At 29.8% G+C, this 13,310-nt stretch overlaps 1 protein-coding gene across 1 annotated transcript; it reads left to right on the top strand.

The window, feature by feature from the left end:
- Nucleotides 1–8,652: 8,652 nt before the first annotated feature.
- Nucleotides 8,653–13,049, top strand: LOC102599294 (probable sulfate transporter 3.3). The gene is made up of 13 exons (XM_006355036.2): nt 8,653–9,106; nt 9,186–9,234; nt 9,384–9,591; nt 9,823–9,994; nt 10,708–10,773; nt 10,856–10,969; nt 11,066–11,182; nt 11,411–11,537; nt 11,631–11,917; nt 12,009–12,199; nt 12,297–12,379; nt 12,456–12,532; nt 12,746–13,049. Exons 1-13 carry the CDS (start codon nt 8,819–8,821, stop codon nt 12,902–12,904), a joined length of 1,938 nt encoding a protein of 645 aa, XP_006355098.1. The 5' UTR covers nt 8,653–8,818; the 3' UTR covers nt 12,905–13,049.
- The last annotated feature ends 261 nt before the right edge of the window (nt 13,050–13,310 follow it).

The raw sequence follows: 13,310 nt of genomic DNA, 5'->3' as shown, positions 1-13,310 counted from the left end.
TAGCCTATGACTTGTTTTGTGATAACCTCCGATAGAAAACAGCCAAAATTTGGCAATATGGCAATAAGAATGGTGTATAGAAACTTGGCATCTAGCTCCAAAAGCCAACACCTTTTTAGGGTGGGCTCACTAGATTAGAACTCACTTTCAAATATCCTCAAGAAAGTATGGACATATATATATATATGATCACAAAGCAAGGAGGAGCCAGATAGGATCGAGTGGTTCATCCTTCGACAAAAAATTGTATTATTTATATATGATTAAAATTATTTTTTATTATGTGAACTCAATTTTCATATCTTGAATTGGCTTAGTGAAAATCCTAACTCTCTTACTATATGATCATTGATCATGCACCATCTTATCTTAAATTGTAGATCAACTTGAAACCAAGCTCTTAATATTATCATTATGTCACCTCAATTATATATATTGGCGTATATGTTCGACTAGAAATATAAACAAAGCTTATATATGTATGCGTTAAATTAAATCGTGTATCCTATATTTCATTGTTCTTTCTTTTATTTTTCATTATATAAATTTTGTCTCGATGCAAAAGCTTTTTGTAAATAACTTGTTTGGCTAAGCTAACAAATTTTGAAAGAAACCTAAAGAAAATTAAATAACGATAAGAATCGAGAAGGATTGAATTATGAATCATTTAGCTTATACATCTTGATTATATTTTGAATTCTGTATATCGATTTCAGATCAAGTCCATTATTTTCTCAACCTGTTCATTTGACACCTACATACACGAAATTATATTAATATCATATTCCCAAGAAAGTTATATTTCTGGAGAATTCAATTATATATGATCTTAAACTTGAGTTACCAAACTAATTAGGTGATGATTTTGAATCCATGATAAAGTATCTAGCTATATATTAATTTTTAATTAACACTTTAAACCATGATTGTGATTGCATACTAGATATGGAATTTTATAAATAAATAATTTGATTATCTAATCAAACCTATATATCATTATAATTTGGAGAAAGGGTATGATAGTAGGTTTCTAGAAAGATTTGAATAAGTAGGAATTATTAGGGGAAAATATATCATAGTGGGATTTGAGATATTATTTATGTATATGACTTTTTAATTATAGGCCATCATGGTAAGGTGAAAAGATCAATTTAATTATTTTTAGGTGTTTAAGTTGGAGGACATTATTACTACTATTAATTAAAATAAATATATAATTAGATTGGTTTGAGTTTACTAAAGTGTTAGACTACAAATCAATTAAAGAAATATATAACGTACTTTTTCCATGCATTCTTCTTTGCCACATGTAGCACAAATTAAAATTCCACTTGTTGGTAAAAGGCCATGCATCTTTTTTCGTTTCTTGAGTCTAAATATAAAAAACAAACGATTTAGTTGAGTTGTGGACCTAATTAAATATCATTTTCAATATGTCAAAATAACTTCCTTTTTGTTAGCTAACTTTATGTAGTATGTAGCTGGTATATATGGAAAGACACATAGGTACGTATAGCTACTATAGTAATAGAGTCAGAATTTTTGAAATTCAAACTATAAAGAAGTAAACACACGAAGAAAAAATTGAAGACAGTTCAACATTTACTATAATTTATATATACACATAAAAAATAACTTATGTTGAACCTTCCGAGTCCTTACCAGTTCCACGTTCTTTATTATATTGATAGATAGATATGATAACATGCAATCTAAAAAGATGAATGAAAAGCCATAACTATAGTGCGCCTATATAAGGATGTTTCTAGTTCCTTTGCTTTTGGACCTTATATTATATAATATAGGTGACGTTATTAAAAAAGGACCTACCACTTCCACTAATATAATTATCACACCTACTTTGCTTTTGGGTCTGGCCCTTCTACAAAATATACTAGAATCGACTCTCTTCATCATATAGGATACATATACTTGACAAGAATATTAAAAGGTACATTTAGCCGCGTAAGATGAAATCATAATTTGAAGTTATGAAATGAAACTAAAGTTTAGTTTGGATATGCAATTTGGATTTTTAAGATCTATTTTTTCTCAATAACATATTAAGTGGAATCCCATAAGTGGGGTTTGAAAATGGTAGAAGGAATTAAGCAGGCCTATCCTTGATTTAACTGTAACGAATTCGAATATAAAGAATAAGAAAATATAACAACTAATTAACAAGGGAGGCAATGAAATGGAATGAGAACACAAAATAGTGCCATGATCGAAACACAATAAACAATAGTCTATGAGTGATATCACGAACAAGTACTACATTAATTAATATAACTAGTACAACGACAAAGACCAACAAGTCTATATATAAATACTCGGTAAGCAAGACAACACTTCACTACCTACTAACATTTTATTTTAATGCGTGTCTGATGTCATTCACACCCTCCTATCTAAGATCATGTCCTCAGTATCCTGAAGTTGTATCCTGTCCTGAAATGTCCAAATCAAACTTTTGGAGAATTTGGAATTATTTCGTCTCATGATTCAAAATCATGAGATAAAATCGTATGTCGCAGACATTCATAACATTATTTCAAATTACGAGATAAAATCGATATCCAAATGCCTATTTAGGTTTACACACAATATTTGTATTAAACTAACAAATGTTTATTTTCTGATAAAACTTTTATTAAATGTAGAATGATTTTATTAAGTTTTTAAATACTTTTTTATATATAAATAAAAAGCAAAAGGTGGTCAATGAAGGTGAGCGGGTTATCGGGCATGACTAGAAATCGTGTGGGCTTTGACCCGCCCACGTAGGTATTGTTTGTTTCTTAATTTGTTCTTTCCCTACAAATAGTAATTCTCTTTTTAATATTCCAAAATCGCCCTTCAACAATATTCGTCTTGAACGATCACTCAATTTATAATAATTGATCATTCAAATTGCCTAATTTTGTTTTATCTTAAAAAAATTATCTAACTTTACTTGGTTAGCTTTCAATTTCCATTGTCATCTAATTTTGCCTAACTAATTAGCTAAAATGATCATTTAATTGGGCAAAAAGGTCATGAAACAACTAATTAAGTTGGTGAAAAGTCTGTCAAGAACAATATCATATATATTTGGAAGAATTTATTCTCAAAATTGACTACCACAATAACCCTTTTTTTTTAAATTAAATCAATTACTATAATATCATATATTACGTCAATTATTTATTAATCATGTAGGACGTCTATTGCTATTCTTTTCTTACCACACAAACCTTGTGGGATTTTCTCTATTCAAGACTTTTTTTCTCTCATTCGGTGTTTGGTGTCTGCATTAGAGTTTTGATTAAATTTGAATTGCGCATGGCAGGGCCCATTTGAGGATGACACTCCCAGCATGATTTTCTTCATACTCAGGACATGAATCTAAAACTTCTGATTAATGATGAAACAATTTCACCACTGCATCACAATTCACGTTCGTTAAGAACCTATAGATATGCATACCTTAGTATTAAACAAATATCTTTTGTTGAATAATAATTAGTTGTTGCATGTCCCATTGTCATTGGCCATGAGAACACACACATATATACCTGTTAGAAGGAATATTTTTCTTCTTTTTTTTCCCTTTTAAGAAAACAAAATCCACTATAGAAATTGAATAATACTTATATACAACATCCCACGTGTATAAAATTAATTAAAAATTACAAAGTAAATATATTTTGAGAGATAAATATAGAAAGATTGATATATTATTCAACTTTGAATTGATATGTAAATAAAGTGAACTGACTTTATTTGTAGAAAAAATTATAAGTTATTGTGAAAATTTCCACGAAGCAACTACTAGGTTTTTCTAAAGTTCCTTACAAGTTGTCTGCTTGAGCTACTTGAGAAACTGTTGCAATGCCTTTTAGAAGTTTCCTCAGCTACTTACAATATGTATGTTTGAAATACTTGCAAACTGCCTACTTGATTACAAGCTTGAGGAAGTTTCTTACAAGTTGTCTACTTGAGCTACTTGTAATTATCTGCTTGATTGCAAGCCTCTGTTGCACGACTTTTTAGAAGTTGCTTAAGCTACTTACAAGTTGTCTGCTTGATTGCAAGCCCGAGTAAGCTACTATAAAGTTTTTCAAAAGTTGCTTACGAATTGTCTACTTGAGTATACTTGCAATTGCCTACTTGATTGCAAGCCCGAGTAAGCTGCTACAAGGTTTTTCTAAAATTACTTTCAAATTGTCTGCTTAAACTACTTGCAATTGCCTACTTGATTGCAAGACTGGTGAAATTGTTGCAAGGTTTTCTAGAAGTTGCTTGAACTACTTCTAGCCTACCTACTTAAGTTACTTGCAATCTGTCTTCTTCATTAAAGTCCGACGAAACTATACAAGACTTTTCAGAAACTACTTACAAGTTATCTGCTTGAGCTACTTAATTACAACATGTGTTATATAACAAACATGCTCATTGCTCTCTATACCAAGTACAATCTTTTTTTCCCTATTTCCTCTCTCAAGATATACACAAAGAATCTGCATTGAACAGAAGCCACACTTTGAAACCGAAAGGTGCACTAGCTATACAATCAATTTTATTGAAGATAACATAAGATCAGGATAAGGATTTTCCTTATTAGTTAGGTTTATCATCATCTTCATCATATCATTTTCAAAATTCTACTTTACCAACCTTACTTTTATTTAATTTTCCCTCAACCACTACGTATTACTAATCACTATTTTACTTTAGTGTCATTTTTTGTGGTTTGACACCATTAATTTTATCTTTTGTTCCTTGCCTTCAATAATTACTTTGTTGAGGTTTAGATTAGTACTTAGTAATGATTGAACATTATAATAAGCTTCACGGAAATGAAATCTCTTAGTCACTTATAAATTGAATTTTAAAAAACGTGATTTTTTTTCTTTTTAACCCTGATCAGGAACTCCTATCTTTTTATTCTCTTGGTGACTCGAACTCACAATTTTAGGTTGGAAGTAAAGATTGCTTATCATACGAACAACTTTCTCTTGTCAAAACTCGAGTTTTTCAGATTACTGATGTGTAAAAATAAAAATCTCTTATAAAAAAGTCATAATACGTAACTTTAGTGAAAATAATTTAGTGACGTACTAACCCAATTCTCAGACTTTGGGGTCTATGTCTAAAATAAAAGCAACTTTATATTTTTATGGATAAGAATGACATATAGTGGAACTATTGAGCTTTTTTGGCGTCAAATTAAGCCAACAAAAAGGGAAGAAAGACATAACATGTACATTAGACCAGCAAAAAGTGGGAATGGCCAATGAAGAATATTAGTGTATATTATATATATAAGATAAATTGAAAAAATAATTAGTAAAAAGTGTAGATGCACCATGTATATATAAGGTTTTATTCATGAATTAGGGAAAGACATGTGTAGAATATTTAAATTATGAAATATGTACTAGACTAGATAGAAGAATATTAATTATGATTAAACTGAATGATCAAAACATACACAATTGGACAAAGGTACATTATTATTCTAATAGTACAACAAAAAAGTATATATATAAAATGTCAGATTCGATTTCATTCCAAATTAAATACTTATGCAATGTATTAGGGGTTTATAGGTAGGTAAAAATCGATCCAAATCGAAAAATTGAATTAAATCAGTAAAATAAAATGACTTTTAACTTAAATTGGGAACATAAAATATATTGATTATAACAGATGCGGAGTGAACTCTTAATTTCATAACAGACCTTTGTCTTTTGATTTGGTTTTACATTTTTTTAAATTGCTAATATTTAGTTTGGTTATGATTTTATTAAAATAACCCGAATAAATAATTGTATCGAATCGACAAATTATATACACATTCTTTTATAATTATATATACATAATATATAATATATAATTTTTTATGTGTAAAATGTAGTACTCTAATTAATTAAAAAGAGTAAGGTATGATGCGTTTTTTATTTGTGCAATAATATCGATAGGTTATGCATTGTTTAGTAAGTTTATGTTGTTTAGTACAATGAATCATCTAACAATATAAGCAGGAAGTTAAATATAATTGAAGTTTTGGTATAAGAATTATAAGAGTCAGAATGACACACAAACAATTCATTTCATTTTGAATGAATTATTTCATTCATTTTCATCTATGAATAATAATCTAACCAGATTGAATAATAATCGAACCAAATCAATCCGAACTGACAACAACCAAATATAATAATATAATGTAGGTACACTTAATGATTCAAATCTTAAAGGATTAATTTAAAAAGTGATCAAAAGGGAAAAACAGAGTATAAAACAAGGTGCAAGGTATCACGAGAGGAAATAAAGTTGCTACTTTAACAAAAACTACAATTTTATTGATTGGAAAAAACCAAAGTCCAAGTGGACTCACTATTTAGTGACAAATTTAAGTAGGGTCAAGGATATTTTGAAAGTTTAATATTATATATGTATAAAAAATAATATTTAATTTGTATATATAATAATACAATTTTTTGACGAATATATATATATATATATAAATATATAGAGAGATGAATGAGAACATCAAGAATCTGTGCCCATGTGATCCACTCTCTATTTATCTTTTTGCTCAATTAATTTGCTTATTCCCTTCACGTTGCGTGTTAGGTGAAGGATCTTAATTTTAATTATTAAGTTGATTTATTTTCAAAGTTTGAATTTTAATTATTAAATACAAGTTTATTATTATTCTTTTTGCTCAATTAATTAGCGCATTCCCTTCGCATTGCGTGTTAAATGAAGATTTTAATTTTAGTTATTAAGTTGATTTATTTTTAAGCTTTGGATCTTAATTATTAAATGCAAAATTTATCGTTATTTTAGTTATTTTCACACATCATCACAATTATCACCACCTACCATCTACAAAGTACAACCACCACCCTTAATCCAACCACAACAATCATTATCGTCGTCAATCACCAAAATCAATTGTCATTAGTCATAATCATTATCGATCATTTACAATCATCACCACCAACCATTATTACATCTAGTAATCACTATCGATAATTACTAGCATTAGTCAACATTATATATCACTAATCTTTTATCATTCATTCACTATCACCATTAGCTATCATTCTACTACTAATTATCGGCCATCAACAACAACAACCGTGGTTAGTCACTACTACCAACCATTATACCATAAGTTATTATCCACAACTATCATCATCCGTCAACATCTCTCAAATCGACACAAACAATCACATTATTTTTTAAACAAAGACAATTTTTATACATTCAGTTGTTGGAAAAGCAGTCTTAACTATTTAATATTCAGATCTTAATTAGATTCATGCCTCTATATCTTAATCACATCTTAATATTTAAATATACATTCAAATTTAAACGTCTTAATCTTAATAAAAATATACTAGACTACTCCCAAATTTGGACACCTAACTTTGCCTTTCTCTTATATAGAGAATGTGCCAATTTGGTGTATAAGTTATGTCTTATATTCAAAATGATGTCTCTTTGTTTCCTAACTCGTGACTGATAAAAAAGTTTTAGAATAATTTGTATCTTATTTGAGCCTATAGTGAGCTTTAATCATCTTTGGTTTATGGTTTCTAATAATGTGAAACAACTTTAAACTCCAAAAGGTTGGTTTGGAATAATTAGGATATTTGCATTTTATTTTTGTCATCAAGGTGGTGTTATAAATAATTTGCTATCGTTTCGATTATTTTATCAGATGTTATTTAATATCGGTATATAAAGTATGATTTTGTTTATCAAAATTTGGACAGATGTGAAACAATTATTTGATGTATTTGTCTGTATTTATTTGAACTTGAGATCAACTAATGCGGTAAAATGGATTTAAAAAAAAGTATTCGTCCAATTTGTTAAACTATTAATTTATTTTAATTAGCTAAATATGAATCATATTTGTATTATTTGCATATATTTGATGCTCTGGATTTGTGATTTTTTTGGGTCTGAGTTTTTTTCCTAAAAAGAATTTATAATCCAATGGAGTCAAAAGAATTTTATTACCACTTTAAGAATAGTAAAATCTATAATTCAAACAAGTCAAAGAAGATGAATAGGACATTACTTGTCATAATTCTTTTTAGAATCAAATTAAATGAATATTGATTAATATTTTAAAATATATATTTTCATAATATTGTTATAAAAAAATTATAATTCATAATATTTTCTTACAATTTTTAAATATTTAAATTTTTAGTTTAAAATATTAAATTAATATAACTTAATTTAGGTTTGAAAATTAATAAAATTGACTCTAGAAAAATACTAGGTAATAAAATAAAAATGAAATTGACTCATTTTTCTTTTCAGTCAATTTAAAAAAAAATCGACATATTTTTATATTTAGTAATAATTTAATTTTAACTATCCATTTTATCCCTAATGACATACTCCCGTCAGACTTGTTCACCATAAATTTCATATATAGTCACACAATTATCTATGACTTATTTGTAGCATATATTTCATAAGTTAATCTTTCTTCATTTCTTAAATTTCGCGTTTAAGTTCAACTATACCACATAAATTAAGACAGATGGAACGGCAGAAATGAATGAGAGTAGTTTTGCCGCCATACCGACCTTAGTATTCTCACTCTTGACTCTTTTATATAAATTTCATAACCTTCTTAGATAAGTGTACCCTTCCATTTAATGAAAATTTTCATTTCCCCATTTTCCACACTTTTACATTTTCATTCAATTTTCTAAGTTTGTTTCAACAATACTATATATATAAATTAACCAGTACTAGTACTAGTACTAGTTTGTGTTGTTGTTGTTAGTGTAAAAAAATGGAAGAAAATAGAGTTATAGATATAACAACAGGTAGTTTTGAGGTGCATAAAGTTGTGTCACCACCACATAGAAGCACTTTGTTGAAACTGAAAAACAGGCTTAAAGAAACTTTCTTCCCTGATGATCCTTTAAGACAATTTAAAGGACAAACAATGAAACAAAAACTGATTCTTGGTGCTCAGTATTTTTTTCCTATACTTGAATGGTGTCCTAATTATGGATTCAACATGTTTAAATCTGATATTGTATCTGGACTCACCATTGCTAGTCTTGCAATTCCTCAGGTTCATTCCATTTTTTGATGATTTCTCTGTTTTAAAGTTGATACATGTGTTAACACTGTTTTTTTTTTTTGAGTTGCAGGGGATTAGCTATGCAAAATTGGCTAATTTACCTCCAATTGTTGGTCTTTGTGAGTATTGTTATTTTTTGTTATTTTGATATGTTGTACTCGAGCAGAGAGAGGGGTGTATGGTCTGAGTACATTCTACCAGACCATAGACCCCACTTGTAATTACGCGTTTTTCAGACCTCACTTATGAGATTTTACTGGTATTGTAGATTCGAGTTTTGTGCCTCCTCTTGTTTATGCTGTTCTTGGAAGTTCAAGGGATTTAGCAGTAGGACCAGTTTCAATTGCATCACTTGTATTAGGATCTATGTTGAGAGAAGTGGTGTCTCCAACTAAAGATCCAATCTTGTTCCTTCAACTTGCTTTTTCATCTACTTTTTTTGCTGGACTATTTCAAGCTTCTTTAGGCTTTTTAAGGTAAAATCATATACTCCCCGTGGCTTTGTCTCAATTTATGTGACACATTTCGTTTTTTTGAGGGTCAAAACAGTTTAAGTTTGATCGAGAATTTGCTGATAGAATCTTTAGATTTCTTAAAATGAAATCTCGAAATTCGAAATGTGTTACAGGGACAAATGAAGTACTTTTTTTTTAATACTTGAAATTCTTTTGTTTTGTTGATTTTTTTTTTTTTTATGAATTTTGCAGACTCGGGTTTATTATTGATTTTCTTTCAAAAGCAACATTGATTGGATTCATGGCTGGAGCTGCAATTATAGTGTCATTACAACAACTCAAGGGTCTTCTTGGCATCACTAATTTTACCAAGCAAATGGCAATTATCCCTGTTCTAAGTTCTGTTTTCCACACAATTAATGAGGTTATTTACTAAACTATCTTTTAACCCCCTTTTAATCTATAGTTTAATAGTCAATGTAACTGATAATTGTATTGATTTGCCTGTCTTGGGATTATATAAAACTAAATTTGTCTTTAGTCTTTCAGCTTTTTGGCACAAATTTTCATAGAATTGTATTTGTGTGTGTCTTTAGTAAAAGAATACTCACATGCTGACTTGGCTTTTAATGCAATCATGTGAAATCAAGATTCTAAAATGAAGTAGTTTGATTAGATACGAAATTTAAGAAATAAAGATTTGTTTTTGAATTTGTGGTGTTGACTTACTGATGTGCGTGATTTTTTAGATTTTGTGGTCTTAAACTTGACAGATAGGATATTGAGATTGAATAACTTACTAAATATAGAAAGAGATAAAAAGATAGTTAAATTGAGATGGAAAGAGTAGTTTTATTGTGATTATAAAAATTGAGATAGTAGGTGCTTCACTTCACTTACATATGTATTACTCCCTCCGTCCTATGGTCTTAGTTTGACTGAGCACGAAACTTAAGAAATAATGAGAGTCATTTAAATTTCAAACTTGTCATATAAAATATTGAAATTGGGGAACTTATTAATTAAAAAAGAGACGTTCTTTTTTAGGACAGACAAAAAAAGAAAGTAACACACTTGAATTGAAATGGGAAAAGTACTAGTTTGAGGGGCTTGACTGATGTAATATTGTATGTGCAGTGGTCATGGCAAACTATATTAATGGGATTTTGCTTCTTGGTGTTCCTCTTATTGACCAGACACATCGTAAGTACAGTCATTTAAATTTTGTGATCTTAAACATATCATATTATCTGCGATTTCAAAAGTGTAACCCTTTTGAAAACAGGGTATGAGAAAGCCGAAGTTATTTTGGGTGTCAGCAGGTGCCCCTCTTTTATCTGTCATTATATCTACCCTTATTGTCTTTGCAATCAAAGGTCAAAATCATGGCATTAGCATTGTAAGTTTCTAAAAAACCAAATAATTTATTTATTTATTTACCTATATATATATATATATATATTTGTTTAATCAATATCTTCATTTATATTGGTAGATTGGAAAATTGCACCAAGGATTAAATCCTCCATCATGGAACATGTTACATTTTAGTGGAAGCTACTTGGGACTTGTAATCAAAACTGGAATTGTCACTGGCATCCTTTCACTTACTGTAAGTTGAACACTCAAATTATGTACCATTTCACGTGACGCTCTTTCCTTTTGTCCAAAAAAGAATGTTCAGACATACAAATATCTAACGATTGTTTTAGAGCACAAGTTATAGAAGTCGTCTTTTTTTTCTTAAATACTGTGTCAAGTCTCAAGTCAAATGGTGTGACATAAAATGGAACAGAGTATGATGGCGTAACTTGATGAGTTTGTAAAAAAAAATATATAGGAAGGAATTGCAGTGGGGAGGACTTTTGCTGCTTTAAAGAACTATCAAGTTGATGGAAACAAAGAAATGATTGCTATTGGGCTTATGAACATGGTTGGTTCTACTACTTCCAGCTATGTCACAACCGGTACGTACATTTACATGATCATGCTCGACCTTTTTCATCGAATTTGTTGTGTGTATCTATGTATATATTGTAACAAATGTTTCTTGTGATCAGGTTCATTCTCGCGGTCAGCAGTGAATCACAATGCAGGAAGTAAAACAGCTATGTCTAATATAGTAATGGCAGTGACAGTGATGGTTACACTACTTTTCCTCATGCCCCTATTCCAATACACTCCTAATGTTGTGCTCGGAGCCATCATCGTTACTGCTGTTATTGGACTTATCGACATCCCTGCTGCTTTTCAAATCTGGAAAATCGATAAATTTGATTTCCTAGTCTTGTTATGTGCATTCTTCGGTGTCATATTCATTTCTGTTCAAGATGGTCTTGCCATTGCAGTAAAGTTCCTTCCTTTCATTGTTTCGTTCATTACTTGCTTTTTACGAGTGTTGTTAGCCTTATTATGTTCTGTTTTTTTCTCTGTTTCAGATTGGCATATCAATTTTAAAGGTGTTAATGCAAATTACAAGGCCAAAAACAGTGATGTTAGGGAATATACCTGGTACTGGAATATATAGAAATGTTGATCATTATAAAGAAGCTATGAGTGTTGCTGGTTTTCTCATTTTAAGTATTGAAGCTCCAATCAACTTTGCCAATGTTACTTATCTTAAAGAAAGGTTAGTACTACAACTGCCCTGCCCTGCATCGCATTACATTGCATTGCATCGCATTACATTTTTCTTCCTTCCGTACTTATGTATTTGCCATCAAAAGGATTTCAAGATGGATACAAGACTACGAGGAGGAGGGAGCCAAGAAACAATCTGGGCTTAGAGTTGTGGTCCTCGATTTGTCTCGTAAGTTCTTCCTGTCTTCAATCAGGAAACAGTTCCTTCAACCGTCTTCTTTCTTATAACAAAAACTTATTTGCAGCTGTGAGTGCTATTGATACAAGTGGAATCTCATTGTTCAAGGATTTAAGTATGGCATTGGAAAAGAAAGGACTTGAGGCAAGTACCACTAAGTGCCTGTTTGGATTAACTTATGTTTAGATGTTTTTGACTTCTAAGTAGTTCTTTAGTTTCGGAGGTGTTTGGAAAAGTTTTAAAATAAGTTAAAAGTCAAAAGTATGGTACTATCTACTTACGACTTTTTACCTTATTTACTTTTCAGATGAAATCAAACTACTCTTTAACACTTTTCTTTTTTCTATTCCATTGCAGTTTGTGTTGGTGAATCCAATAGGAGAAGTAATGGAAAAACTACAAAGGGCTGATGAAACCAAAAATTTGATGAGACCAGGTGTCCTTTTCTTAACAGTTGATGAAGCAGTAGGTTCACTTTCCTCAACTGTAAAGTATCAACTACCAGAACATGTTTGATATTTTTTTTCTATTGTATAAGCTTTGTAATTCTATTTGGTTCTATCAATCACCTTTTAGATTCACTACAATACTTGAATTGTACAACCAAAACATTAGCTAAGAAAGCATTATTCATATCAATACAAATAATTTGTTTAAAGAACCTCATATTTTACTTGAAAGGAATAGTTATTCTTGTTGTTGGTTATGGTGAATTCAAACTTCTCTAAGACTGGGGTACATTGGCACCAAAGCTATTGTAATGTATCCAAAAGTACAACTTTTTCTTTTCCGGAAACAACCTCTCTACCTCTACGAGGTAGTGGTAAAGGTTTGTGAACATTCTACCCTCTCCAAGCTGCACTTATGGGATTCCATTGGGTATGTATTGATGTATATAAATATTTTTAGGTTCTGTTTCATT

Source organism: Solanum tuberosum, unplaced genomic scaffold (genome assembly GCF_000226075.1).
Source record: "Solanum tuberosum cultivar DM 1-3 516 R44 unplaced genomic scaffold, SolTub_3.0 scf00192, whole genome shotgun sequence".
NCBI lineage: Eukaryota > Viridiplantae > Streptophyta > Magnoliopsida > Solanales > Solanaceae > Solanum > Solanum tuberosum.
The sequence above is the reverse complement of the archived record's forward strand: the minus strand, read 5'-3'. Positions and strand labels throughout refer to the sequence as shown.